The sequence below is a fragment of the Apteryx mantelli genome, chromosome 22, assembly GCF_036417845.1.
Source record: "Apteryx mantelli isolate bAptMan1 chromosome 22, bAptMan1.hap1, whole genome shotgun sequence".
In the NCBI taxonomy this organism is placed as follows: Eukaryota; Metazoa; Chordata; class Aves; order Apterygiformes; family Apterygidae; genus Apteryx; species Apteryx mantelli.
Window position 1 is genome coordinate 9,454,326 of NC_089999.1, and position 24,879 is coordinate 9,479,204.

The 24,879-nt window shown below is 59.2% G+C and overlaps 5 protein-coding genes and 2 non-coding genes across 8 annotated transcripts in view; 5 read left to right on the forward strand and 2 right to left on the reverse strand.

Annotated features, from left to right (window-relative positions):
• Positions 1-11,309, forward strand: part of SUPT6H (SPT6 homolog, histone chaperone and transcription elongation factor) — a 31,767-nt gene extending 20,458 nt beyond the window's left edge. The window contains exons 25-37 of the mRNA XM_067309417.1: positions 781-988; positions 1,457-1,604; positions 1,955-2,097; positions 2,888-3,028; positions 4,134-4,329; positions 4,465-4,703; positions 5,213-5,326; positions 6,063-6,187; positions 6,675-6,787; positions 7,202-7,279; positions 7,367-7,533; positions 8,892-9,079; positions 9,265-11,309. Coding sequence (XP_067165518.1) covers positions 781-988; positions 1,457-1,604; positions 1,955-2,097; positions 2,888-3,028; positions 4,134-4,329; positions 4,465-4,703; positions 5,213-5,326; positions 6,063-6,187; positions 6,675-6,787; positions 7,202-7,279; positions 7,367-7,533; positions 8,892-9,079; positions 9,265-9,451 — 2,047 coding nt within the window. The 3' untranslated portion in view covers positions 9,452-11,309. The remainder of the gene's footprint in view (positions 1-780; positions 989-1,456; positions 1,605-1,954; positions 2,098-2,887; positions 3,029-4,133; positions 4,330-4,464; positions 4,704-5,212; positions 5,327-6,062; positions 6,188-6,674; positions 6,788-7,201; positions 7,280-7,366; positions 7,534-8,891; positions 9,080-9,264) is intronic.
• Positions 11,310-12,862: 1,553 nt separating this feature from the next.
• Positions 12,863-15,335, reverse strand: PROCA1 (protein interacting with cyclin A1). Its single transcript, XM_067309937.1, has 4 exons — positions 14,960-15,335; positions 13,881-14,013; positions 13,633-13,767; positions 12,863-13,536 (listed from the first exon to the last, which is right to left on the reverse strand). The coding sequence occupies exons 1-4, from the start codon at positions 15,333-15,335 to the stop codon at positions 12,933-12,935; spliced, it is 1,248 nt and encodes a 415-aa protein (XP_067166038.1). The 3' UTR covers positions 12,863-12,932.
• A 1,234-nt stretch (positions 15,336-16,569) lies between these two features.
• Positions 16,570-17,948, forward strand: LOC136993915 (adenine phosphoribosyltransferase-like). Of its 2 annotated transcripts, XM_067309489.1 has the most exons (6): positions 16,570-16,693; positions 16,827-16,967; positions 17,087-17,180; positions 17,299-17,445; positions 17,525-17,620; positions 17,710-17,948. In XM_067309489.1, the coding sequence occupies exons 2-6, from the start codon at positions 16,845-16,847 to the stop codon at positions 17,835-17,837; spliced, it is 588 nt and encodes a 195-aa protein (XP_067165590.1). In that variant the 5' UTR covers positions 16,570-16,693; positions 16,827-16,844; the 3' UTR covers positions 17,838-17,948. The 2 variants fall into 2 exon arrangements, with proteins under 2 accessions (XP_067165590.1, XP_067165591.1); XM_067309490.1 differs by lacking the exon at positions 16,570-16,693 and having other exon boundaries at positions 16,777-16,967.
• Positions 17,949-18,027: 79 nt separating this feature from the next.
• Positions 18,028-21,432, reverse strand: RAB34 (RAB34, member RAS oncogene family). Its single transcript, XM_067309488.1, has 11 exons — positions 21,352-21,432; positions 20,502-20,618; positions 20,326-20,417; positions 19,736-19,801; positions 19,466-19,567; positions 19,312-19,376; positions 19,180-19,231; positions 18,982-19,063; positions 18,794-18,884; positions 18,584-18,691; positions 18,028-18,498 (listed from the first exon to the last, which is right to left on the reverse strand). Exons 2-11 carry the CDS (start codon positions 20,553-20,555, stop codon positions 18,431-18,433), a joined length of 780 nt encoding a protein of 259 aa, XP_067165589.1. The 5' UTR covers positions 20,556-20,618; positions 21,352-21,432; the 3' UTR covers positions 18,028-18,430.
• A 278-nt stretch (positions 21,433-21,710) lies between these two features.
• Positions 21,711-24,271, forward strand: RPL23A (ribosomal protein L23a). Its single transcript, XM_067309491.1, has 5 exons — positions 21,711-21,808; positions 22,274-22,454; positions 22,803-22,979; positions 23,372-23,441; positions 24,206-24,271. The coding sequence occupies exons 1-5, from the start codon at positions 21,784-21,786 to the stop codon at positions 24,218-24,220; spliced, it is 468 nt and encodes a 155-aa protein (XP_067165592.1). The 5' UTR covers positions 21,711-21,783; the 3' UTR covers positions 24,221-24,271.
• LOC136993975 (small nucleolar RNA Z17) lies at positions 22,630-22,702 on the forward strand. The gene has a single exon (XR_010886253.1). It is a non-coding gene; the product is annotated as a small nucleolar RNA Z17 (small nucleolar RNA).
• On the forward strand, positions 23,230-23,296 carry LOC136993974 (small nucleolar RNA SNORD42). Its single transcript, XR_010886252.1, has one exon. It is a non-coding gene; the product is annotated as a small nucleolar RNA SNORD42 (small nucleolar RNA).
• Positions 24,272-24,879: the final 608 nt, after the last annotated feature.

The window sequence follows — 24,879 nt, forward strand, 5'->3', positions numbered from 1 at the left end:
TAACTCATAAGCACTTCTGCTTAGTTGTTGCTGAGTCCTACCAACCGTGTTTTGTTTTAAGTTTCAAACTTGAGGCATATAACAGCAATTAAGCTTCCTCTTAAACCGGTAGCAATACTGGGAAGTTTAGAGCATTAGGTTGTCTGTAACTGAAAAGCAGAGATGCGGTTGGAGGGCAGTGATAACCCACTTTTTAAATATCTGGCTGAATGCTTTGCTCAGAAAGGTCGCTTGTTGGGAATGTGCTTTTTCTAAGGCTATCACAATTTCCTTTTTGCCTTTGAAAAGTGGTCTGAGAAAGGACACCTGGCTGAATCCTTTTGCTTAGTGTTCCAACCCCACTAGGTGCTTGGCTCTTGCAGGATGCAAGTCCTAGAGATGCAAGAGAAAAGTTTAGACTCCTTCAAACAGCTGGATACAGAGGTCTGCACTGCCAGTTGGCATCACTTAATTCATAGGAGGAAAGAAACTGTAAAGAGTTGTGTGCTCAGAGTGCAGCCATAGTGCTCATCTACATAGCATCAAAAAATACCTGGCTACATCCTTGCAGTGCAGGAGCTGCAGACTGAAATTTGCCTTTTCTTGCCTTGAGCGCTGTTGATTTAGCTATGAAGAATTTGTATGTCCTTTTGAGTAGCTTGTTGGGGGGGGGGCAGAGGTGGCAAAGCAGCCCCACAGCCAACAGTGATGGTCAACAGAATGATTTGTTGTTGACCTGAAGGAGATGCCTCGGGAGCCCTGCAGGGTCCTTATCTAAACAGTGTTTTGCTTCTATTTCAGTACTGATTCCTACATCGAAGTCCTAGATGGATCCAGGGTCCATCCTGAAACCTATGAATGGGCAAGAAAAATGGCCGTAGATGCCTTAGAATACGATGAATCGGCAGAGGATGCTAATCCCGCAGGAGCCCTAGAGGAGATCTTAGAAAACCCTGAGCGTCTGAAAGACCTGGATCTTGATGCCTTTGCAGAGGAACTGGAAAGACAGGTGTGTTGGGTATCCCTGGTGCTGAGAAAAAGAGGTGAAGCTGTGCTGTCCAGCGCAGTTCCTTAGCTTTTGAAGCTGGTGACCTTTATGCTTTCTGGGAGCCAAGTATTTAGCTGTTGCCATTGTAAAACGTATAAACACCCATGACAAGTATTTAGTGTCTGACAATGAAGTGTAGTAAATGCTTACAGAAAGTATACTGGGAGGGGGGGGAAGGAGGCAGGAGTCAGCAGTTAGACTGTTTAATCTGTCCTTCCTGAATTTATCTAATTTTGGGGGGGAACACATTGATACTTTTGCACTTCCACAGCATCCTGTGGCAGTGTTCCACAGTTTAATGACACATTGTGCGTTCCTTTGTTTTAAATATGCTGTATGATAACTTCCTTGGGTTATTGTGTTATACTGAATTCTCCTATTTAGCTCCGCCCTACCTCTCATGGCTTTATAACTTTTGACACCACACAGGGCTATGGTGACAAGCATATCACTTTATATGACATCCGAGCTGAGTTAAGCTGCAGGTACAAGGACCTGAGAACCCCGTACCGCTCTCCAAACACAGAAGAGGTCTTCAATATGCTGACCAAAGAAACTCCAGAGACTTTTTATATAGGTACATCGCTGTTCACTAAGAGGGCTCTGACGGTTGCTGTCATCACAGGTTGAATTAGGATGTGTAGAGGTAGGCAAAGGGATCTTGGTGAGGGTGACATTCGGACAGTGCCAGGTCTGCAGCTCCCTCTGTACACTGACATGAGGATCTCGTGCTGCATACCTAGGCGATTTGGGCAGCACTGGCTGGTGGTGTGCTGATGGGTTTTATCTAAGGCAGCGTGTAGGTGAAGCCCCTTCAAGTAGCTGCGTAGTCTCCTAATGCCTTCATGCAATTCTGCCTTAGGTTGAGGGACCTGCCCAGCCCTGCAGTTCTTCATTCTCCCCTTCTCCTCTCCCCCCACACCACAGGTAAAATGATCATCTGTAATGTGACTGGGATAGCCCACAGGCGGCCTCAAGGAGAAAGCTATGACCAGGCAATACGGAACGACGAAACCGGCCTTTGGCAGTGTCCTTTCTGTCAGCAGGATAACTTTCCAGAGCTCAGCGAGGTGGGGCTGCTTCTCATGCTGGGCCTGTCTTTGCCTGAAGTCTGATATCAGCAGACTTGAACGCTTTTGAGGGATGCAGTAGCCAAGGGCTCTTGGGAAGCATAAGGCATCAGAGCAAAGATTGTGTCTGCAGTGCTGCAGGACCCCAACCTGAATGTGGCCTTTGGCTGCAAACATAATCTCTTCCAGTTGTGACTAATTGCTTCTGTGTAGGTTTGACAGGTCCTTTATGGCTGCATTAAGGACTTTGGTGAAGCAGACTAGGAGTGAAATGGACTTGAGGCCAAGCTGACCAGTTCTTCTCTGTAAATGTATAAAGCAGGCTTGTTTGTGGTCTCGGATTCTGTCTTATGCAGAGAAGTCACCTGTGACGCTGAGAATCAAAGTTCTTTCTGCCACCTTCTCAATTTTAAAAACTAATCTGGGCTCCCTGTTACTAAATGCAGCTGTACTTCAGGTCTCTTCTAAACACTGTCAAATTCCAACCTCGGTAATTAGTGATTTTAAAGCCCTGAAGTGTTCATTAGAAACCAACCCTAGCTGCATACTTGTGTCCAGAATCTAAAATATTCTGGTCTTCCTGGTTGCAAATCTCTATAAGCTGAACAGAACTGAAGTAGGATGACTGCATTACTGGGCAGCATTCATTGAACTCCTCTGTCCTTTGCCATTTTGTATGTCTGTGCCTCTTGCACCAGTTTGCTGACAGAGCTTTTAGACTCTTGTTTGAGTGTGAGCTATCTGGGTTATTTTGTTTCCATGCTGAATGACTTTTACTTTTGCCTTGAAGGTTTGGAATCACTTTGACAGCGGTTCCTGCCCAGGTCAGGCCATTGGAGTGAAGACACGGCTGGACAATGGAGTCGCTGGCTTCATCCCAACAAAATTCCTTAGTGATAAGGTGGTCAAGCGGCCAGAAGAAAGGGTGAAGGTACGAAAGCAATGGATTTTCACATATCCAGCAAGAGCTGGAAGAGCATGAAGCCAATACCAAAGACTCAGAGGTTAACTGGTTAATTCTGCTGTTCCCTAAATGATTTTTCAAACCTTATTTTCACTTAAGGACTTTAAATCAGCAAGAAGTTCAGGTCCTGGTTAGTGTCCTTCTCTCACACTGCAAATCTCTCTTGGCAGCTGGTTCAAACCATGTTAATCAGTTAGCATGTTACACTGCAGGAGGATTTATTATAGTCTGGCTAAAGTCCGGGCTTGGGAGGCCAGAAGGCATTCTAATGCAGAGCTGCCCTTTGTTTCCAGCTTTTTAAAGAGCTTGCAGAACTGCTGTTAGATATGTGGAGAGTCCCTTTCCCTTTCTTGTAGCTTTTTATTCTGTCTGAATTCATCTGCAGAGGTCATCAGAGTTGCTGGTCTCTCTCAGAACAGGGATTTGGGTTCTAGGAGAAACAGCGTCACATATTTTTGTCGCATGATAAAATAGAGGTTTAGCATCTTTGCAGTCTTTTGGGAAACTCCTGACAGTCCATGCAGGTGATGGATAATCCTGTAAGCTCAGAGGTCTCCTAGCAGTTCCTTAAAAAGCTATTGTCAACTTCAGCACGGTTAACTGGACTAAGACATTGCAGTTTTTGTAGTGGGATTTTCTGTTTCCTGTTTAAGTAGAGAAGTCCTTTGGATGTCTTCCACTCTGTTGTTTCTGCACAGACTTAACTGCTTTCCTGCTCGTCATCAAGTCCAGTTTTGCAGTTCCCATTCTTGGACAACAAAAACAGCAAAGTTAGTTGTCCACAGCCTACATACACACACAGTTTCTGTGTGCTGTGGGACATACATAGTAGACATACTGGAGAAATGCCCATTTTTCTTTTAATCTCTTTTGATTCTAGTCATCTTGGGGATCAGTTGATTTTCGGTTCAAATGGAAGAATCACTTTTAAAGGTTGTATCAATCTGAAGTATGTGAGGTAACTTTTACCTCCTCGCTGGCAGCATGACCCTGCGCAGAGAGCTCTGTAGTGCAGGGTGCCTGGTATACCAGCCAAACCTGCTGATAAACCTCACCTGCCCCTCTCCTGTAGGTGGGAATGACTGTTCACTGCAGGATTATGAAGATTGACATTGAGAAGTTCAGCGCTGACCTAACCTGCAGGACGTCAGACCTGATGGATAAGAACAATGAGTGGAAGTTGCCTAAAGACACATACTATGATTTTGATGCTGAGGCAGCAGATCACAAGCAGGAAGAAGACCTGAAAAGAAAGCAGCAGCGGACAAGTGAGTCTCTTGTTCTTCTCTCCCCAGGAACACCAGCCTTCCCAGGGTGCTTCAGGAAAGTAAACACAACAGGACATATGCTTGCAATAAAACAGTCAGTAACTTGAAACGTAATCACCCCTCTTTGTCCTCTAGCGTACATCAAGAGAGTAATTGCTCACCCGTCATTCCACAACATCAGCTTCAAGCAAGCTGAGAAGATGATGGAGACTATGGACCAAGGGGATGTGATCATTCGGCCAAGCAGCAAAGGGGAGAACCACCTGACTGTCACCTGGAAGGTGAACGATGGGATTTACCAGCACGTGGATGTCCGAGAAGAGGGCAAGGAGAATGCCTTCAGTCTGGGCTCCACACTTTGGATTAACACGGAGGTAAGAGCCCCGCAGAGCTTGTCTGGGAAGGAGTTTGTGGGGAAGGAGAACCACCTATTTGGCAGGGACAGGCTGGCACAGTCGCCTTGCAGGATCCGTTACAATATTTGAATTCTGATTAATGGCCTGTGGTGCAGTTCCTGAGTGTTGGGCACAGCTGTGATGCTCTGTCTGTTCAGTAGCACACACTTCTATTGCATGTTTTTTGGAAGAGGTGTTTTCTCTTGTTCTCTCAGCTGGTGCAGAAATATATCAGTTTGGTAGATTTCTATATGCAGCCTCTGAGAGGAGATGTGAAATTATGCAAAGCCTTTCCCTCCTTGCAACTGCTCTCAGGCTGTTGGAGAATAACTTCTATTGCAGTTCTCTGGCTTAGACAATACTTAGCTGTTTTTTCCTCAAAGCATGCAACCTTGCTATGCAGAATATATGACTGATAGCTCTATACTAGAATGAGAAAGTTCCTCATTACACACCCTAAATACCTCTTTAAATATGTTCATTCAAAGGAATTTGAAGACCTGGATGAAATTGTTGCTCGCTATGTCCAGCCAATGGCTTCTTTTGCCAGAGACCTGTTGAATCACAAATACTATCAGGACTGCAATGGTGGAGACAAGAAGGTGAGCCCATCCCAGGCTGTGGAAGCTTGTGTGGGAGATATGGGAGCGTACTATAAGTTTCTCTGTCTCAAGACAGATCTTGGAGTCTGTCATGAGCTGCTGCTGGACTGCACTCTCTGATCAACCTCTTGTCAGTTGGGGGTTGACTTACTGCTGTAGGTCTCAAGGAGATTCTGTCTGGGAGCAGTGTAGCCAGGACAGGTTCCTGGAGTGGGAGTGCAGGAGAGCTATGGTGGTGTGCCAGAGCAGCAAAGGGTTGCCCTGACAGCAAATACCAGTGAAAGGAGAGGTATTGGCTTTCTCTGACCTGGTGACATTTGTGTATCTTCCCAAAAAGACAGAAGGAGATGAGCTCTGTCTGTCTCCAAGTTTTCCATTACAACCCTCTCAGAGAGGAACCTGCTGATGGCGTCAGAGCTGTGGCAGAAGAATTCTTCTCACTATGGTTGCTTGGAGACTTCTTGCTGCAGCTTTGTGATCTGAACCAGTAGCATGTATTGTCTGGGCTGTACCTTCCAGGCGTGCGTGCTGTGGCCTGTGTACTCACAGAACCCTCTGCTGTAGCAGTGCAGATGGTGTTGGAATATTATCTAGAGGCTGCCCTTGTCTGGTTGCTAACAACAGGGTGGGGGGAAAGAGGGCTAAGCACAGCACCAGAGGGAGGTATCTGTAGGCCTTGTGTGTTGCAAAAAATGTAGGCTTTCCCTGAGCATTTCTCCTCTTTCTCTCTGATTAGAAGCTGGAAGAGCTGCTGATAAAGACGAAGAAAGAGAAGCCAACTTTTATTCCCTACTTTATCAGTGCCTGTAAAGATCTACCTGGCAAATTCCTCTTGGGATATCAGCCTCGAGGCAAACCAAGGTAAGTGAGATGCAAGCCTAGCCGCTGAAGCTGGCTGCTGCCAGTACCACACCTCAGCTTATTGCTGCCAGTTTCTCTTCCAGCTCTGTCTGTATCCCAGTAAGTCGGGCCTCTCCTTATCCAGGGCTTGGCCTGCTGACAGTAGAGGATCCATGTCTAGTAGTAAATCCCTCCAAGGAGACTCCTGTGTTTCTAACCAGCTGGCCGCCACAAGCCGTAACACCCTGTGCAAGTGGTGTCACTGGAGTACAGGCAGTGATTGATAGACTTTCCAGGAAAAGGCATGGTATTTTAGGGCACTTGTTTGAAAACAAAATGAAACTGTCTTGGGTAGCTCTATCTATTCAATTGCAGTACAGCCATCACCTGAGTTTGTCAGGTCTTGCCTGTCATGTCTGTTCTGACTGAGACCTGTTAGTGTGAGGGCACTGTATGGCAGCAGGTACAGCTGCAAAGCAGCATGTGATCTCTTGTGCTCTCCTCACAGGATAGAATATGTGACGGTGACGCCAGAAGGATTCCGCTACCGGGGCCAGATCTTCCCTACTGTGAACGGACTCTTCCGATGGTTTAAGGATCATTATCAGGACCCTGTTCCAGGTGAGGACCCCAAAACCTGAGTGCCTTGGCTGTTTGTTTCATCAGTGTCATGCAGTAGGGCAGTTAGTAAAGGACAATTCCGTGTTCTTTGTCCCTGAAATGTGTCCTCTAGGATTTTCTATATTTGGGAAGTTTCAGAGTGACACTCGAGTGTTTGGCTTCCATGAACCCATTGAGAGCTCTCCCAAGAACTAATCTTTCAGCCAAGAAGCCCATGCAGCAAAGGCTGAGCTTGTCCCTTTTCTCTCCCTTGGCTTCCCCCATCATTCAGTCCCATGTGCACCATTTACTGGCAAGATGCTATTTTACCAGGACAAATGTTTTCTGGATTTTTTTTTCAAATGCTGAGTTTCAGGGTAATAGCTGCTCTGCTGGAAGAACCAACCTATCCCTCTTGGCTTACGTTTTATACAGGTATTACCCCCAGCAGTAGCAGTCGGACCAGGACTCCAGCCTCCATTAATGCTACTCCAGCTAACATTAACCTGGCAGGTCAGTGCAGACCTTTCTCGGTTGGAATCGGGATGCGAGTTCCTTTCTCAGGCTCTGCTCTGCCTAACACAGTGGTCTTTCTTGCAGACCTGACTCGTGCAGTGAACGCTCTACCACAGAACATGACCTCCCAGATGTTCAGTGCCATCGCTGCTGTGACAGGCCAGGGACAGAACCCAAATGCCACCCCTGCACAGTGGGCATCCAGTCAGTATGGCTATGGAGGCAGCGGAGGTGGCAGCAGCGCGTATCACGTAGGTGTCACAAGCCTGTGGATGGAGGTGTTGAGTGGCCTCTTCCCACTGCTAGAAACCGCCCCATGGGCTCCACTGGTAGTGTAAGGGGTTGCTCATTGCCAGGGATCAGCCATCCCTAGCCATACCCGCACGGCTGCACACAGGAGCCTGGCTGGATGCTTGGACCAGGTTTCTTGCCTCCTGTGGCTGAGGAAATGAGGCATTGTAATATAGTCCTGCTCTGAGGAGAGTTGAAACAAGTAGCAAATTGGTCTGGCCCCCAAGGAATGTGGCAGGGCAGAGAGGAGGAATCCAGCAGTGAGGGGACACAGCCTTCTGATTGTGCCCCTGAATCGGCAACGTGAGCTGCCAGTGGAAGAGATTAGCTGTGAAAATATGCGCTGAGTTTGCAGGGCTTTTCAGCTCAGCGTGTTAATCTCCAAGCTGCACCGGCAGGCGAACACCTCAGCCTGACTGAACACCCAGAGGCTTTGCAGAGAGTAAGATGGAATTGGACAGGTTCAGCTCATGCCGGAGCCTTTCCTCATATGTGCTGGTGCCTACCTCCTCCCAGCACGTGCTGCCAGTTCCCCAGCTGACCCCAAGGCTAAATCCAGCTGCAGAAGGAATGAAGTGCCTGGGTGCAAGAAACTCACCCTGCCCTTAAAGAGATCTGCTAAAGAGCTGCTACAAGACAAGGCTTGTAGAGAAGAATGATCCTTTATTAGACCACGTTGGGAGGCTTTCATGGAGTTTGGCACAGTAAACACTGAGCTGAGGATAGGCAGGGACTGGGGATAAGCTAATGGTATTAATCACAGAGACAGTTTGAGGGAAAAGGGAGGTGAACACTGGAAGGCAAAAAGACTAAGCGTTCCCCTGGGCGAACAGTGAGCCAGGCAGTGTGGGATCTGGGAGGAAGCTGTCTCAGGAGCTGCTGGGCCTTCTCTGCAGCCTATTGGGGCAGGAAATTGGGGTGAATTCATCTGTTCTTCATGCCCATTGCAGGATGTGGTTTCTGCTAGGTTTCCCCAAGTGTCTCTTGTATCCGTCTCTTGTGCTCCTTACCTTTGCCTGGTTTAGCGTCTCCCCTTGTACCCTGTGTGGATGAGCAAGGAAGGTAGGCTGCGATGGCCCTGCTGGCCCAGGTTGAGTGGGTGTCAGTTGCTCTCAGGGGGAACAAGTGGGACCCTGAGCTATGCCACGCTCGGCAAACCTCTCCTCGCTCAGCCAAGGCGCTCCAGCAGGCCTGGGAGGGTGCAACAAGGGCTTGCGCAAGCCTCCTTGCGAGCTGGACACATGGAGCGTGCCAGATGTCTGCCCCAGCAGACCAGCCAGACTTGCCCTCTGTGCCTAACGGTACCTGTTCTCTGCAGGTCTTCACGACTCCAGCACAGCAGCCAGTGGCCACCCCTCTGATGACCCCCAGTTACTCCTACACTACCCCCAGCCAGCCGATTACAACGCCCCAGTACCAGCTCCAGGCCAACACCACGCCCCAGTCCTCCCAGTCCCAGACACAGTCACAGCCGTCATCCAGCTCCAGACAGAGGCAGCAGCCAAAGTGAGTAGCTCCAGTGCCGGGTGCACGTACCTGTCTGTCATGTTCGTTTCTTTGCTGGATTTTTGTAGAGCCAGCGCGGTGGGCTGCCTTGCACCTTCCTGTTGGGACCCGTGGGGAGGGAGGGCAGGGAAGCTGCCCTGGGCTCCCCAGCTGGTGTGTCTCACCTCCTGCATGTGGTGTTGTAGGACCAACAGTCATGCTGCAATCGACTGGGGGAAGATGGCCGAGCAGTGGCTCCAGGAGAAGGAGGCTGAACGGAGGAAACAGAAGCAGCGGTTGACTCCTCGCCCATCTCCCAGCCCCATGATCGAGAGCACGCCCATGTCCATCGCTGGGGATGCCACACCACTGCTGGACGAGATGGATCGATAGGCCTTGCTGGACCTGACCCATAACCTCCGTTCCCTTCTCTAGGAAGGGGAGGGGAGAGAGAACAGTTGAAAACAAGTTCCCTTCCCTTAGCCACATAACTCCTGTTTTATACATCATGAGATGGTGGGAGATGACTCTTGGTGATGCACACCTGAGCAAACGAATAGACTTGGCAGGGCTGGTTTAAATATATAGACATATATATATATATATATATATAAAAATATATCATAGGAAGGGACACTGCAGCGGCCTCTGCGTTCCAGTCCCTGGTTCACCACTTTGGAAGCTCGTCAGAGTAGTTACAAGGTCAAACAAGTCTGTCCTTTTACATGCACAGCAGTCTGCTTTCAAAGCAAAGACTAGGAAGCAAACAACTGAAAGTGCAGACCATCGGCCTAGAGTGAGCCTGTTTTATTTGGATCATCCCAAACCCTGACTGTCACCTCTCCTTGCTCTGAGAGCGCAAAGCAAAGTCACCTGGGTTCTGACAAGCAAACTGGAGTTCTCTAAAAGTTTCTGTTCTTGTTTGCTCTGTGGTTTCACCTGTAACAGGCTCTGCAAATTCTGTGCTAACCCCCAGCCATGTTTGTAGGGGTCTAGCACAGCAGCTCTGGGGTCTTGCCAGAGAGAAATGCAGCTGTTGTACCAAAGGCCTGATCTCTCCTCTGGCTTCTTTTGGAACAATATTTATTTAGGTGTTGGGTAATTTTTTTTTTTAATCAGACTGCATAGCAAAGCCCCAGGCAATGGCAGCGTTCCCGAGCACGAGACAGACACATGGGCTAAAACGCTGCAAGAGCAGCCACTCCTATGGTGAAGAGAACGCAAAGCAGCCAAGAGTGCATGGCATCCTCTTCCATGTCTGCTTAACCCTGCCCACTTGTAACTGAGAGGGGGGAATAAATAGTGTTTCTACTGAACACTAGTTGGGAGGCTTTCTCTCTGCATCCTGTGCTGCCTGCCTGCCTTCTCCTCCTAGCAATGGATTGGCCATAGAAGCAGAGTTCAGTGCTGAAAGTCAATGCTCCTTCTTCCTTTGTTGCTTGGAGTTGCCTTCTGTGTGCTGAAACTTTCACAGAGAAGCTGATTTCTGTTGAGCTGATACAGAATTATGTTTTGTTTTGAATGCAATGTGTAGAGACGTCACACCGCCATGGTGGGCACCTTCCGGAGGCCCATATCTCTCACTGGCTGGGAGAAGTACTGGGGGGACTAGGAGGGGGAAGGTAATGCAGATAACTTTTGTTGTAGGTCAGAAACAGCCCACTGCAGTGTTACAGAGCAACTGTTGGCGCTGAGAGCCATTTCTGAACTGGAAGGTTTCTGCTGCACACACTTTCCTCCCTCCTGCTTTGTTAGTGGGGATTTTCTATGGAAGCAGGGTCTTTGTTCCTCCAACTGCTCCTGGTTAGCCCAGGCTCCGCTAGGAAATGAGCAGGAACAGCAGATCAAGAGAAACAAAGGTCTTTTTTGCATGCAAATGCTCCTGAGGAATGGCAGAGACTTGGGAGACAAAGCAAAGCTGTTTCCACAGAGAAATGCAGGTCCTGGCTTCTGCGCCATCTCCTCTGCAATACCAGGGGCTGACACAGCCGTGTTCCTCTCCTGCTACCACGCGGGCCGGGATGGAGGACCGAGCTCCGGGGCACACGGCTGCCGTAGGTTACAAGCATACTAACCTTATGCTATTTTTTTATTTTATTAAATTCTGTATGACGGGAATCTGACTGGGAGCAGCTCCTTACAGGGATGTGTTGGACCCTTACAGAGGAGCTAGTTGTGCATTGTCGGCTCCTTCGGCTGTCTTTTGTTTTTAGTTTTCCCTTACCGTCAATAAAAATTCTACTTTTGGGAAGCTGCCCGTAGGCCGCGTGTCTCTGCTTCCTGCACTGATGCTTTGGTTGCAGCCAGGTGTTTCCCAGCCTGCCTCCACTGCCCATGTTGTTTCTGCCAGTCTGTTCTCGGCAGTGGGACTTGGTGCTCACTTGTGGTGTTGCTCAAGAGGGTCCAATGCCTCAGTACAACATGTGCTATCTTAGTGTATGTGCTTCCGCTCTGGGCTCTTGGATCAGCTCACGTCAGGGAGTTCAGATGGCGCGGTGCCCTCCTCGGGCATCTCTCCGGAAGCGGTGGGACCGCAGCGGGGCAGCTCTGCCCTACTTGGCCTTGGCGGGGGCAAACAGGAGCCAGCGCTCAGCTCCTGCCCTCCTGGCTCTCCCCGCTCTCAGATTTGCTGCTCGTGTAGGAAGATTGATTGTAGTGGCCTCACCAGCTCGGTCGGCTTGCTGTGCCTCTGCCTTTGTCCCGGGGCCTGGGAAAGCCTCTATTGTCCCGCTCAAAGAGCTCTGGCAGCGTTGGAAGAGCCTCCGGGGAGGGACAAAGCCCCGGGCAAAGCTGCCCCCCGCCGCTCAGCCCGCCCTGGCTCGGAAATGAGAACTGAGCTGCCGCTGCCGCTCCTGCTCCTTCAGCACAGCTCAGCGCAGAGCCCTGCTGCGCCCTGGGCGCTGCTTTGCCCGTCTGGCGTAGCCGTGCTGAAAATGCATCGCCTGCGCTGAGCCCGTGTGGTCGTGATGCCCGTGTCACGTCCCCGGGCAGGGGGGGAGCGGGAGGACGCTCTGCTTGCTGGGGCCAGACACGTGCAGCTGCCTTTGACTCAAATGTATGTGACCAGCATAACGGATGAGGTGGGGGCCCATCTGACCAGGCTCCTGGTAGCAGCCAAGGAGCTGGCGACGGTGCAGGGCGCCCTGCTGCTTGCTCTTGGGGGCTGGAAAGGGAGTTTGAGCTGGTGTGTGAGCATCTCACTTCTCCCAGCCTGCAAAAAGGCCGAGGGTTGTAAAGAGGAGAGCTGGAATGATGCAATTCATTCACCAGCCCTCCAGGGAAGTACAGCCCTGGGAGCTGGCGCTGCGCAATCGGTGTCGGCTAAATCACAGCCCCATAAAATCGGGGCTCTGCTGCAGCCTGGAGCGCGGATGGGAGGTGGCATCCCTGGCCCGGGAGGTGACTTGCTGTCTTCATTGCCCAGGAACATGAAAAGAGCCCGTGTTAGGGGTGAGGGGCAGCTCAGAGCAGTTCAATGCCTTTTGCTTTTTTGCACAGCTCAACCCCATTAAACCCTCAGGTTTCCCCCCCTGCCTCCCCTGCGCGGTTTGGCTTTGCAGCTCTGTGGAGCTGTGCACCAGGACCAGGCAAGCGGGAGCACGTGAGGGTGGGGTGGCATGGCTGGGTGCACGGGCACCCGGCTCGCTCCCTCCCGCTGCCCCGCGAGGGCCGTTAGCCCCAGCCCGGCTCTCGCGCTGCTCCCACGTATCGCTGTTCCTCCCGAGGCCGCCCCAGAGCAGCCTTTGGCGTGTGCCGAAGTTTGCGCAGGGCTTGCGGAGACAGGGCATCACACCATCTGCTCGAGCGACCTAGTTTATTACACAGCTAGACTTGCACGGGGGTAAGGGGAGAGTCGCGTCCGCAGCAGCAAATCTCAGGCGGGCTCTGGCTCTGCTTTGTTTTTCAGTCTCTTCTTTCTGTTTCTCTCCTTCCTCCTTCTCTTCCTTCCAGCTGCCGGGGCTGTGGAAGGCAAGGCCGATGCCGGCTCCTTCCCCAAGCCCTCTCCTGCTGGGGCATCGCTCAGCACGGCGTTGGACGCTTCCTCCTCGCCCCCCAAGTCCAGGCTCCGCGCCAGCAGCTCGGCCCGCAGGTCCTGCCTCGCCGCCTCCCCCAGCTCCGCTGCGCCCGGCCGCTCGGGGGGATGAGCGCGGGCAACCGGGGCGGGATGGCTCAGCCTCCCATTTTCGGAAGGGCCTTTCTTTTTCAGGCCTTTCCCCTTCTTTTTCTTCTTCTCTTTCCCCTTCCTCTCGTTCAGGGTCACCTGGGGGGTGGGCAGCAGGCGATCGTCCACCGTGGTCGCGGTGACAGCGCGGGCGGTCGTGTGATGCTCGGCAGGCGCCGGTCCAGCGCCCGTGCTGCTCCGAGGGCCCCCCCCAGCATCCCCGGGCCCTGCCGCCCTGTCGATGAGCTCCCCGCCGAACTCGTAGAGCACCGGCTCCCTCGGCACCGCGACGGCCACCGTGTTGTACGCCTTGCACCTCGAGAGAGAGCGGAGGGGCGCCGGGTGAGCCCGGCCCTGCCTCGGCCGAGCGGAGCCGAGCCGAGCGCCGGCCCCGTGGCCGGGTCGCGCTTACCAGACGTAGAGGTAGGGCTCCACGCACTCCTCCTTGTAGGCGAACTCGAAGCAGGGCACGCGGAGCACGTTGAAGAAGGCCTGGCCCACCACCCGCGAGGCCGTGTCGTTGACCCGCCGCAGGCAGTCCCTCAACCTGGGCGGCCGAGCGGAGCCGGGGTGAGGGAGAGGCACGGGGCGCCTGGCGGGCTGGGGCGCCCGCGGCGGCGGGAGGGAGCCAGGACGCGGCCGGGGCGCGAGGCGGCTCACCTGCGGTCGCAGTCGCAGTGGCTGATGGTGTGCCAGCGCAGGTTGCGGTAGCCGTAGCGGGCCGTGAAGGGGTGGATGACGTGCTGGCAGTGGTCATGGTCCCGGCAGCACCGGTCCGTGTCCCGGTGCTCCCCTGCAGCAAAGGCACCGGGTGCAGCCGGGGCTGCGGGCAGCACCAAGGGGGACCCTGCACCCAGCTGGGCTGCGCTGCCCTGGGACTAGATGGGGGTGGGATCAGGGCCAGACTGGGACTGGACTGGGGTCAGAATTAGACCAGGCTGAGACAGGACTGGGATCGGACGGAGACAGGTGGGGGCTGCGAGTGGGCTCGTGTTTGGCTGGGGATTGGACTGAGACAGGCTGGGACTGGAGCAGCACCGCGATGGGGGTGAGGCTGGGAGCAGGATGGGGACCAGACCAGCACCATGATGGGGAAAGGACCAGGGAGGACAGGGACTGGACAGGCACTGTGTTGGGGATGAGGCTGGGAGCAGGATGGGGACTGGGACTGGACCAACAGCACAATGGGGACTGGAGCGGGGTGGACAGGGAGCAGACTGGCACTGTTTTGGGGATGAGGCTGGGACTGGGATGAGGACCTGGGCTGGACCAGCACCACAATGGGGAACAGACCAGCACTGTGATGGGGATGAGGCTGGGAGCAGGATGGGGACCAGGACTGGAACAGCACCATGATGGGGACGAGGCTGGGAGCAGGATGGGGACCAGGACTGGACCAGCACCACGATGGGGAACAGACCAGCACCGTGATGGGGATGAGGCTGGGACCAGGATGGGAACTGAGACCGGAGCAGCACCGTGCTAGGGACCGGATGGGGATGCACAGGGAGCGGACCGGCACCGTGCTAGGGACAGGAGCAGGGTGAAGGGGGACTGGACCGGCACCGTGCCGGGGATGAGGCTGGGAGCAGGATGGGGACCGGGACTGGAGCAGCAGCGCGCCGGGGAGCGGATGGGGGCGGCCAGGGAGCGGAGCGGCACCGTGCTGGGGCCGAGGCCGGGGCCGGGCCGGGGGCAGGGCGGGGGCCGGGGCCGGGCGCGGGTCCCGCCGCTCTTACCGAGCTGCTCGTAGGCGTCCGCGTTGCTGCCCGCGCCGCACCACAGCGTCCCGGGGTAGGTGAGGCCGCGGCGGGCGCGGGGCCGCCCCGGCGGGGCCGCTGCGGGGCCCGGCGCCGCCCCGGGGGCCGCGGCCGCCGCCAGCAGCAGCCAGAGCAGCCGCGGGGGGCACATGGCACCGCGCCGGCCCCGCGCCGCCGCCGCTTTATCGCCGCCCGCCGGCCCGCCCACGACGGGGCGGCCCGGCCCGGCACGGCCCGGCACGGCGCTGACCGGCTCGGCACGGCGCTGACCGCCCACGGCACGGCCCGGCTCGGACAGCGTGGTGTGGCATGGCATGGCATGGCCCGGCTCGGACAGCGTGGTGTGGCACGGCATGGCATGGCCCGGCTCGGACAGCGTGGTGTGGCACGGCATGGCATGGCCCGGCTCGGACAGCGTGGTGTGGCATGGCATGGCATGGCCCGGCTCGGACAGCGTGGTGTGGCACGGCATGGCATGGCCCGGCTCGGACAGCGTGGTGTGGCACGGCACGGCACGGCACGGCGCATCTGCGACTGGGCTGCCGCAGCGTGGCCCAGCCTGCCCTTAACAGGCCCAGTTCGGCATAGCCAGGTGGCAGGGACATGGGGCGGTGGCAGGGAAATGGGGCAATGGCAGGGGCACAGGATGGTGGCAGGGACATGAGGCAACATCAGGGACACGGGGTGGTGACTGGGACACAGGTCAGTGGTGGGGACATGGGACAGCAGCAGGGGCATGGTATGGTAGCAGGGTCACAGGACACTGGCAGGGACATGGGACAATGGTGGGGACACGGGATGGCCCCACGGGTGCTATCGCAGGCCCGTGACACGGGTGCAGCCCCTGGCACAGCCCCGGCTGGGCTGGCCACGCGGCAGGGAAAGGGTTCGCCTCCCTCCCAGCCCCGCGCGACCGCCAGTTACCCGGCCCCCTCCTTGGTGGGCGGCCGGGGACAGAGCCCCGTTGCTGTGGCACCGGCGGTGGGGTGACGCGTGGGGGCCTGTAGCGTGCCAGCCCTGCTGCCGCGCCAGCCCCCGGCCCCTTGGCACACTGCCCTGGCCACGAGGCCTCCGGGGCTGCGTTCAGTGACCGGGGGTCTGGTGCTGCATCCCTCCCCCATGGGTGCTCCCACGGCCCCAGGGGCGGCAGAGGCCAGCGTGGGAACTGGCGGCCGATGTCCCCCCCGGGGTGACACGGTCCCTTTCACACATTGGCCCGGGCTGGCAGCTCCCCCGGCTTCCCAGGGCTCGCGTCCCTGTTTGCTGGCTCCGTGCGCTCCCATTTACCCATTTGCAATTCGGAGCAGCGCCCGGCACGGCGGGAGGCGGCGATGGCGCCACGACGCCCAGCCACCAAACGCCCCGGCGGGGCCGGAGGCAGCCTCGAAGCGTCCCCACGCTGCCCGAGCTCCAGCCACGCGGGCCCCACGGCAGCGTGGCTGGGGGCTCCCCAGCCCCGCGGGCGCCGTGCCCCCCACACCAGCCCCCTAACCCAGTGCACCGGGGTGCAAACGCCCCAGCCCCGGCGCTGCAGCAGAGAGCACGGCCCCGGCGCAGCCCACCGCTCCTGCCCGCCGGCCCCGTGCCGCTGGGCGCCTGCCCAGGGGGCTGGCGGGGGCCCAGCGCCGCGGCGGCTGCCCCCGCTCAGCTGTCGCTGTCCGTGACGCTCCCTGCGACGGCCCCGCACGGCTCTGCCTCGCCGCCGGCACCCAGGTACGGAGCCGGCCGGGGCCTGGGGGCGCCCGCGCGGGGGGCCCGGGCTGGGAGAGGGCGGCGGGCACGGCGCGGCGCAGCACGGCGCGGCGGCAGCCCGGGGGTTCGCACGTGCTCACCGCCGCGCTCGCAGCGCCTCTGCTCCCCGCGCATGGACCTGCGCCGCCTCCCCGACGCCCGGGAGAAGGGCTGGTACCTGGCGCTGATGGCGCCCAACGTCAAGGGGCCCCACTACGCCTGGCTCGACCCGTCCCGGCTCTACTGCCACCCGCAAGTACCCAGCGCCCGGGGCAGGCGGGAGGGTCGTGGGGGCGGGGGGGGCTGCGGCGCCGCGGGGCGCCCGGCCGTGCCCGCGCCGGCCCGGGGCCCCCAGCACCTCCGCTCTCCCCCCAGGGCTTGCAGGACTGCGTGGCCGACCTGCTGCAGCCCTTCCGCGGGGACCCCATCGACCTGGTGGCCGGCATCGACGCCATGGGCTTCATCCTCGGTGAGCGGCGGCGCGGGGGGGAGCTCCGCTAGCCCACGTCTCGGCGGGGCTTTGCTCCCGCGCCCCGGGGTCCCCCCCACCCCAGGGACGTCCCTGATGGTGCTGTCCCCGGGGGCAGGCGCCGCGGCGGCGGCCGTGCTGCAGAAGGGCTTCCTGGCCATCCGCAAAGCCGGGCACCTCTGCGTGGAGACGCTGGCGCAGCCCTACACCGACTACTCCGGGCGCCAGAAGCTGATGGAGATCCGCACGGACGCGGTGGCCCCAGGTGAGGCCGCGGCGCGGGGGCCGGCGCGGGGGCCGGCGGGGCGCCAGCGCCTCGGCCGCGCTCACGAACCCCGCGCCAGGCCTCCGCGTGCTCCTCGTGGACCAGTGGGTGGAAACCGGCGGCACCATGCGAGCTGCCATCGAGCTGGTGGAGCGGCTGGGGGGAGTCGTGGCAGGTAGGACGGCGGGTGCCGGGCGAGCGGCCGCGGCCCCCCCCCGCCCACGCCGGTGCTGAGCCCCCTTCGCCGCGCGTCCCGTCCCGCAGGCGTCGCCGCCGTCTGCATCGAGGACAGCGAGGGCGGGCGGTGGATCCGGCAGCGCTACAAGTGCGCGCACTGCGTCCCCCCGCACCTGCAGCCCCGCTTCGACCGCCACCAGCTCGCCTGGCCCTGAGCCCGCTGCGCCGCCGGGTGCCGCCGGTGCCGGGGGGCCGCTCGGGGCGTCTGCTGCGACGCGGAGCAGAGCGAGGCCGTAGCAACCCCTCGGGGGCGGCGGTGCCTCTCCCCCCCCCCCGCCGGCGCCGGCAGAGGCAGCCCGCGAAGCAGCGGGGAGCCCCAGCGCCCCTCGTCTTTGGTGGTTTTTTTTAAAAAGTGTAAAAACCGTTTTATTATGAAAAATCGGAGCCCCTGCTAACGACACGCGGAGTTGCATAGCTAAGGAAGCCGCGCGGCACCGCCGGGCGCCCCTGCCCTCGCTGCGGGGCCTGGCCGGTCCCGGGCCCCCGCCGGAGCAGCATCCGCGCCAGCCCCGGGCACCAGCCGGCCACGGAGCGACCCAGCGGCACGGCCGGGGAGGGCCACGCCGGGGCGAGGAGGCATCTCGGGAGGCATCCGCCAGCGCCCTCCCGGCTTGCCCGGAGCCGGGAGAGAGCCGCTTTGCCGGGGCAGCGGAGGCAGGAGCGCGGGCGGGACGTCTCTGCGGGGCAGGAGGCGCCGCGGCTCTTTGGTTAGAGAGATTCGGGGGCCGCGGGGCCGCGGGGCGGCTCCTCACTGGCAGCACTTGGGCTTCTTGCGCGGCGCCGTCAGGTACAGGTCGCTCTCGGGGCCGCTGATGCCTGGCAGAGGCAGGGCCGGGTCGGCGGGGGCGGCCGGGCCAGCGGGGTGCCGCCGGGGCGGGGGGGGGGTCGCGGCGGTACTCACGCACGGTGTCGCCGATCTTGCGGGCGCCACTGCGCTCCAGCTCGGCCAGCACGCTGCTCTCGAAGGTCAGCGCCGCCACCCGGAAGAAGAAGTCCCGCACGTTCTCCCCTGCCCCGCGGGACGAGACGCGTGAACGTCCCCCCCGCCGCCAGCCCCATCCCGGTTTCCCCCCCCCACCCACCCCCGCCCCGCTCGGCCCCGGGGACCCACCGGTGAGGGAGGAGACGGCCCAATACTCCGCCTGCATCTCCTGGGCCACCTTGAGGGCGTCCTTCTCCATGAGGCTGTACTGCGCCGGCGTCTGCGCAGGGGCAGGGGTGTGGGGTGTGAGGCCGCCCGGGGCCGCAGGGAGGGCACCGGCACGGCCCCACGGCGCCCGGCGGGGAGGACACACTCACGCTCAGGTCCTTCTTGGAGCCCACCAAGAAGAGGATGACGTTGGACGGGTCGTTTTCCTTGAGGGCGTCAGCGAGCCACTGCCTGCGGGAGCCACCGTCACGGCGGGCGGCTGGCGGCCCCGCGCTACCGCCTCGCTCAAACCCGGTCGCCAGCCCCACCGCACGCCCTGCCCGTCCCCGCCGCCCCGCGGCACCTACCGCGTGTGGTCCAGGGAGGCCACGTCGTTGACGTCGAACACGATGACGATGGCTGGGGGAGGAGGAGAGGTGAGACGGGGCCGGGGGGGGGCGGCCGGCGGGGAGGCGGCGGGGCCGCGGCGGGCGCCTCACCTTGCGCGCCCCGGTAGTAGGTGGAGGCGATGCACTTGAAGCGCTCCTGGCCGGCCGTGTCCCACCTGGGGGTGGAGGGCGGGCGGTCAGCGGGGGGCCGCGGCGGGGGGGGGGGGGACACAGCGGGGGGGGGGGGCCGCGGGGGGCTACTCACAGCTGCAGGCTGAAGGGGACGCCCAGCACCTCGAACCGCTCCATCTCGAAATCCACCCCGATGGTGGCCTTGTAGTTCTTGTCGAAGGTGTCCTTGCAAAAGCTGCGGGGGGGGGGGGGCAGGTGTCAACCCCCCCGCCGGGGCATTGGGTGCCCCCCCGGCCCGGGGGAGGCTCGGCCGCGCCGCAAAGGGGGCAACCGGCGTCCGACTGGACCCCCGCGGCCGGGGCCGGGCAGGGGGGGCTCTTCCCCCCGCGCCCCCCCCCGTTACCGGTTGATCAGGCAGGTCTTCCCCACCGAGAGGTCTCCCACCACGATGATCTTGGAGATCTTGAACCTGCAGGGCAGAGGGGAGCGCGGCCGCTCAGCGACACCGCCGGCACCCGCGGGGGTCCCCCCTTCCTCGCTGCAGCGGGTGGCGGATTTGGGAGGCTCCCGGAGCGGGGGATAGGGGGGGCCAGGGGCACCTCTGGGTCCCAGTTGCGTCCCGGGGACCCACCACCGGGGAGCACCCGTAGGGCACCGCTCCGGAGCGAGCTGTGCAGCAGCAACGCAGATCCCGGCGGCGGCGCGCGCTCGGCACATGCCGCGGGCCGTCTCCATCCCATGTTTTTCCCCGGGAACGGGCCCAGGCAACCCGACACGGAGGCCGTGCTTTCCCGCCGAGCCGGGCGCCGCAACCCCATCCGGACCCTCCGTCTTCTCCCCTCCCCGCCGCATTCCTGCGCCGTGACTCAGCTCCGGCGGCGCCGGGAGCCACGCAGGGCCACGAGCCCCACGGCCGCCGGGACCCCCCCCCCGGGCCGGGGAGGCGGGGGGCAGCGGGGGGCTGCCAGCGCGGCCGGCGGCGCCAGCACTCACCCCACGGTGCCCGTCCGCTGCTCCTGGCAGGCGCTGGCCACTTTGGGGTGGAAAGCGGGGCGGGCGTGCAGGGCGGCCTCCTTCCGAAAGCACTGGAAGGGGAGCAGCGGTGAGGTGGGGGGGGGGGGCGTGGGGCCGGCAGCGTCCCCCCCCCACGCTGGCGTCCCCACGCTCACCTGGGGCAGGTCGGCGACGACCCTGTCCCTGCGCACGGGAGCCAGCACGTTCATGCTGCGCGCGGGGCCGCCGCGGGGCCGGGGGGAGCGGGGCCGGGCCGGGGGCCGTGGCGGGTCCTGGGGGGCCGGAGCGGGAGCAAGCCTTGGCCCCACGTCCCTGCGCACGGCGGGCCCCGTGTCGCACCCGTCCCCGTGTCCCCCAGCGTGGCCGTCCCTGTGTCCCGCTCATCCCCACGTCCCCGAGTGTGGCTGTCCCCTGCACCTGGGGTATGGCTGTCCCTGCAACCTACTCGTCCCCACATCCCCGCACACGGCTGTCCCCACATCCCACCCATCCCCATGTGTGGCTGTCCCCATGTCCCACCCGTTCACACATCCCTGTGCATGGCTGTCCCCATGTCCCACCCATTCCCACATCCCCACGTGTGGTTGTCCCCACGTCCCACCTGTCCCCACATCCCCACGCGTGGCTGTCCCCATGTCCCAGGGTATGTCTGTCCCCGTGTCCCAACCATCCCTGCATGTGGCTGTCCCCTGCACCCGGGGTATGGCTGTCCCCGTGTCCCACCCGTCCCCACGTCCCCGCGCACGGCTGTCCCGTGTCCCACCCGTCCCCACGTCCCCAAGCGTGGCTGTCCCCGCGCCCCGGGTACAGCTGCTGCCACGTCCCCGCGTCCCCGCGCCCCGGATCCGTCTGTCCCCGGGTCCCCGCGCCCCGTCCCCGCCGTCCCCGCGCCCCGGCACGGCTCCCTCCGCCCCGCGGGTCGCGGCCGCCCCCGTCCCCCCGCCCCGATCCCCCCCGCGACGGCGGCGCTGCCCGCGGGCCCCTCCCTGGCGGGGGGGCCGTTACCGGGCGCCTCCCGGCTCCGGCAGCGGTGCTCGGCGCTGCACACCCAGCCCCGGAGGAACGGGCGTGCAGGTCCCGCCCCCGGAGGGCGGCAGGGGAGGGGTCAGCCCGCCGGTTCCTCCGGCGCTGGGCCCTGGCGGTGCTGCCCACGGGAGGGGACCCCGGTACCCCCGGACCGGCCCTCCCGGCTCCCGCCCCCGCCCCCCCGGGCCGCCGCGGGGCGGTGCTGGACTACAACCCCCATGATGCCCCGCGGCGGGGAGAGCGCCACAGCGCCTGCGCGAGGCAGGCTGGCGGGGGCGGGCCGCGCGGCGGAACTACGCTTCCCGGCAGGCGCCGCGGCGCCGCGAGACTTGGGGGCATCTCGCGCGACTTGGCGCTATAAGCCCGTGCGGCGCGGCGCCGGCGGCCCCTTTCGGCTTCCGCCTGGCCAAGATGGCGCCCAAGGCGAAGAAGGAGGGTGAGAGCGGGCGGCCCGCAGGGGCGGCGGGCCCGGGAGGGGGGTGCTGCGGCTCCCGGGGGTGCGGGGACTCCGTGGCGGGCCGGGCTGAGGGGCGGACGGCGCGGGGGAGGGCTGGGGGCTGGTGCTGGAGCGCGGGCACGTGGTGGTGGGGGGGTGAGGCCTACACCGGCGGGGCCGGGCCCGGTCTAGGCCTGGGGGCCCTGGAGGTCCCGGTCTGTCTGGACTCGGGGGATGGGGGAGCCGGGGAGCGCTGTGTGGGGCAGAGGAGAGACCCAGGTGCGTGGAGGCTTTGGGGTGGAGGCCCTAGTCGGTTGGGGGAGGGGGTAGGGAAGGGAAGGGGTGTCCCAGTCCCCTAGGAGAGGCCCCGTCTGCGGTGGTGCATGGCGGGGGGAGGCAGTGGTCAGTTGGGGGGGTGTCCCGGTCCTGCATCTCCTGCTTGTGCTGACTGAGCTCCTGCTGTAGCTGTGCCCCTGAAGACAGAGGCGAAGGCCAAGGCGCTCAAGGCCAAGAAAGCCGTCCTGAAGGGGGTCCACAGCCACAAGAAGAAGAAGATCCGCACGTCACCCACCTTCCGGAGACCCAAGACCTTGCGCCTGCGACGACAGCCCAAGTACCCCCGGAAGAGCGCCCCACGGAGGAATAAGTATGTGTGGGGCGTTGCGCCCTGCTGCAGGGTTTGTGGAATAAGGGCAGCCCCATGCACAAGACAGTATGGGGGTTTGTGATCCTCGGGAGATCCCAGGATGAGACCTTGCCAGCATGCTGCCCTGGGGGACGAGCTGCGTCTTGGTGGCAGAGCGCTGGACTCAGTTGTTGGGGGTGCAGGTGATGATTACATGCGACCAAAGCCTGAGAGCTTGTGATTAGAACTTTTTTGGCAACTGATGCACCCCCAGCTTTCTTTAGATGATATCTGTAGCATTTGCAAGCTCTCAAAGTGCGTCAGCAGCTTCTGCTAGCCTTTTGTAACCAAAGGGTCTCTTTTTGGCAGGCTTGACCATTATGCCATTATCAAGTTCCCTTTGACCACAGAATCAGCAATGAAGAAGATAGAGGACAACAACACTCTAGTTTTCATCGTTGATGTCAAGGCCAACAAGCATCAGATCAAACAGGCTGTCAAGAAGTTGTATGATATCGATGTGGCCAAGGTCAACACATTGATTAGGTAAGAGGGGAAAAATAGGTGATGTGTGGGTATGGATGCTTTAAGTGTCCAGAGTGGCTTTTAGCAGAAAACTTGAACACCTGTGAGTTCTAGCAATGTTGTGGGTACTCTGGGGAAAGGTGGGATTAAGCGCTGTAGTGTTACAGTTTTGATAAATGCAGCTCATGTCTGAGTGCATCTTAGTGGGAGTGTAAAATGGTGGTAGCCCAGAAGGTTGGCGTCCTCAGGGACCTCTAACACCAAGGGAGCTGTGCACATGATGTGAACTTTTTTTTCCACTGAGTAAACTGATGTTTCCAAAGGAACCACTGATGCACGCTGCTATAGCAGACATGTGGAGTGGGTAGGGGGAGCTGCGTGCCTCTGTGCTGATGCCTCTTGTTCCACACCAGGCCTGATGGGGAGAAGAAGGCTTATGTCCGACTGGCTCCAGATTACGATGCACTGGATGTAGCCAACAAGGTGAGAAATCTTTGAAACTGTCGGCTCCCGTTTGCTGTCTTATATTTTCAGCACCAGGCTGTTCTTGCTGGTGTTCATGCGAGATATTTGTGCTGTGCTTAAAGCAAGCACTGCTATGGAGTGTCCTTGCTGTTCAGCTGGATCTAGCAGTATTCATAAGCAAGGCCATACTGTAAAGTTTTAAAGTTACTGACAAAGCATGACTGTTGTTCTGTAACTCCTCCCAGGAGGGCTGTACTCCGTGAGACTTAAGAGCTCTAAAGTATTGCGGGAGGAATGATGCAAGATTTTAGCTGCAGCTTCTCAGTCAAAACGGTGTTTGTCCTAAAAGTGTTCTTGGCCAGTGCAGTCCATCTAAGCAATGTTGGTGGCTATTACAAGAAGGGGAAATGATCTCTGAGGCCCTTGTGCTTCTGCCCTGCTGGCCTGGGTGGAGGAGGATTTTCTGTTGTGCGGCTGGCTGTATTGCTGGAAGTGGTGAACAGTTCAGTCTTTCATATGGTTGAGGGTAGGCAAGAGGCAGTGTGCTAGATATTGGAGTAGGGGAGCACAGTTGTGTGGATCAACACAAGGGGTCACAGTGGAGTAAGTGTAGAATGCAGCTGTGTTGGAAGTAAGACGCTTGGGCAGGTCTGGGAGGAGCAAGGCTGTCCTCAGAGGACAGGACTCCTGGGAGATGCAGCGGCGGCAGCGGTGTGTGGGGTGCAGGGCTCTGCCTTTCTGCTGCTGTAGCAGCTGTTTTAACATGTTTTGCTTCTTTCCAGATTGGAATCATCTAAACTGCATCTACCAAGGACTGTACAGATGGGATAATAAACCCTGTAAAACTACTGAGGGGCTCTTGTGTTTTGTGACTGCACAGCCCATGCCAAAGAGAACACCCAGGAGACTCGGGGCTGCGTTGCAGTAAACTGAGCTCCTCCTTCGCTTGTGCTGCAGCCTGGCACTAGGCTGGCAGGAATATGGCGTTAACTGTGCTCGGTGAAAGGTTCATACACAAGGTGTGGTGCTGTCCCATGTCTGGTTTCTCATCACTAGGGGGCTCTTGGATCACTGACCTGTTTTTTGTGCCGTAGATAAACTTAAATGAGGTGACACTCCCCTGAATCTCAAATATACTGTTTGCCAGAGACGTGTGGTATCCTAATGCGTCTTGTTGCGCTGTGTAATTGGCGTATTCTTGCAATCATTGTTCTAAGTGTCCTACATAGCTTCCTTATTGTATCACTCTGGAACATTCTGCAAGTGTTCAGGTGTCCAAGAGGTAGGTATTAACCATAACAAAAATGTGCTTATGGCTCAGATCTGGCACCAGCTGGGTATTGCACCATTTTCCTGGTTTTATCAACTTTGCATAGACTGTAGACTTCACTTCACAAAGCCTTCAAACTGGTGGCTGTTTAATAGCAGGTGCTTCTGTTTTTTTCTTTTCTGGCAT

Bases quoted from the DNA above. Each gene is read 5' to 3' on its own strand.
- RAB34 (XM_067309488.1), bottom strand. From the start codon at position 20,555: ATGAACGTGCTGGCTCCCGTGCGCAGGGACAGGGTCGTCGCCGACCTG. The intron at 19,377-19,465 runs GTGAGTAGCCCC...CTCCACCCCCAG, and splicing joins GTCCCCTTCAGCCTGCAGCT to GTGGGACACGGCCGGCCAGG. The intron at 18,885-18,981 runs GTGAGTGTGTCC...GCCCCTGCGCAG, and splicing joins GCTCCAAGAAGGACCTGAGC to ACGCCGGCGCAGTACAGCCT.
- PROCA1 (XM_067309937.1), bottom strand. From the start codon at position 15,335: ATGCCGTGCCACACCACGCTGTCCGAGCCGGGCCATGCCATGCCATGC. The intron at 13,768-13,880 runs GTGAGCCGCCTC...TCGGCCGCCCAG, and splicing joins CACTGCGACTGCGACCGCAG to GTTGAGGGACTGCCTGCGGC. The intron at 13,537-13,632 runs GTAAGCGCGACC...CTCTCTCTCGAG, and splicing joins GAGCCCTACCTCTACGTCTG to GTGCAAGGCGTACAACACGG.
- RPL23A (XM_067309491.1), top strand. From the start codon at position 21,784: ATGGCGCCCAAGGCGAAGAAGGAGG. The intron at 21,809-22,273 runs GTGAGAGCGGGC...CTCCTGCTGTAG, and splicing joins GCCCAAGGCGAAGAAGGAGG to CTGTGCCCCTGAAGACAGAG. The intron at 22,455-22,802 runs GTATGTGTGGGG...TCTTTTTGGCAG, and splicing joins AGCGCCCCACGGAGGAATAA to GCTTGACCATTATGCCATTA.
- LOC136993915 (XM_067309489.1), top strand. From the start codon at position 16,845: ATGGACCTGCGCCGCCTCCCCGACGCCCGGGAGAAGGGCTGGTACCTG. The intron at 17,181-17,298 runs GTGAGCGGCGGC...CCCCGGGGGCAG, and splicing joins CGCCATGGGCTTCATCCTCG to GCGCCGCGGCGGCGGCCGTG. The intron at 17,446-17,524 runs GTGAGGCCGCGG...ACCCCGCGCCAG, and splicing joins CACGGACGCGGTGGCCCCAG to GCCTCCGCGTGCTCCTCGTG.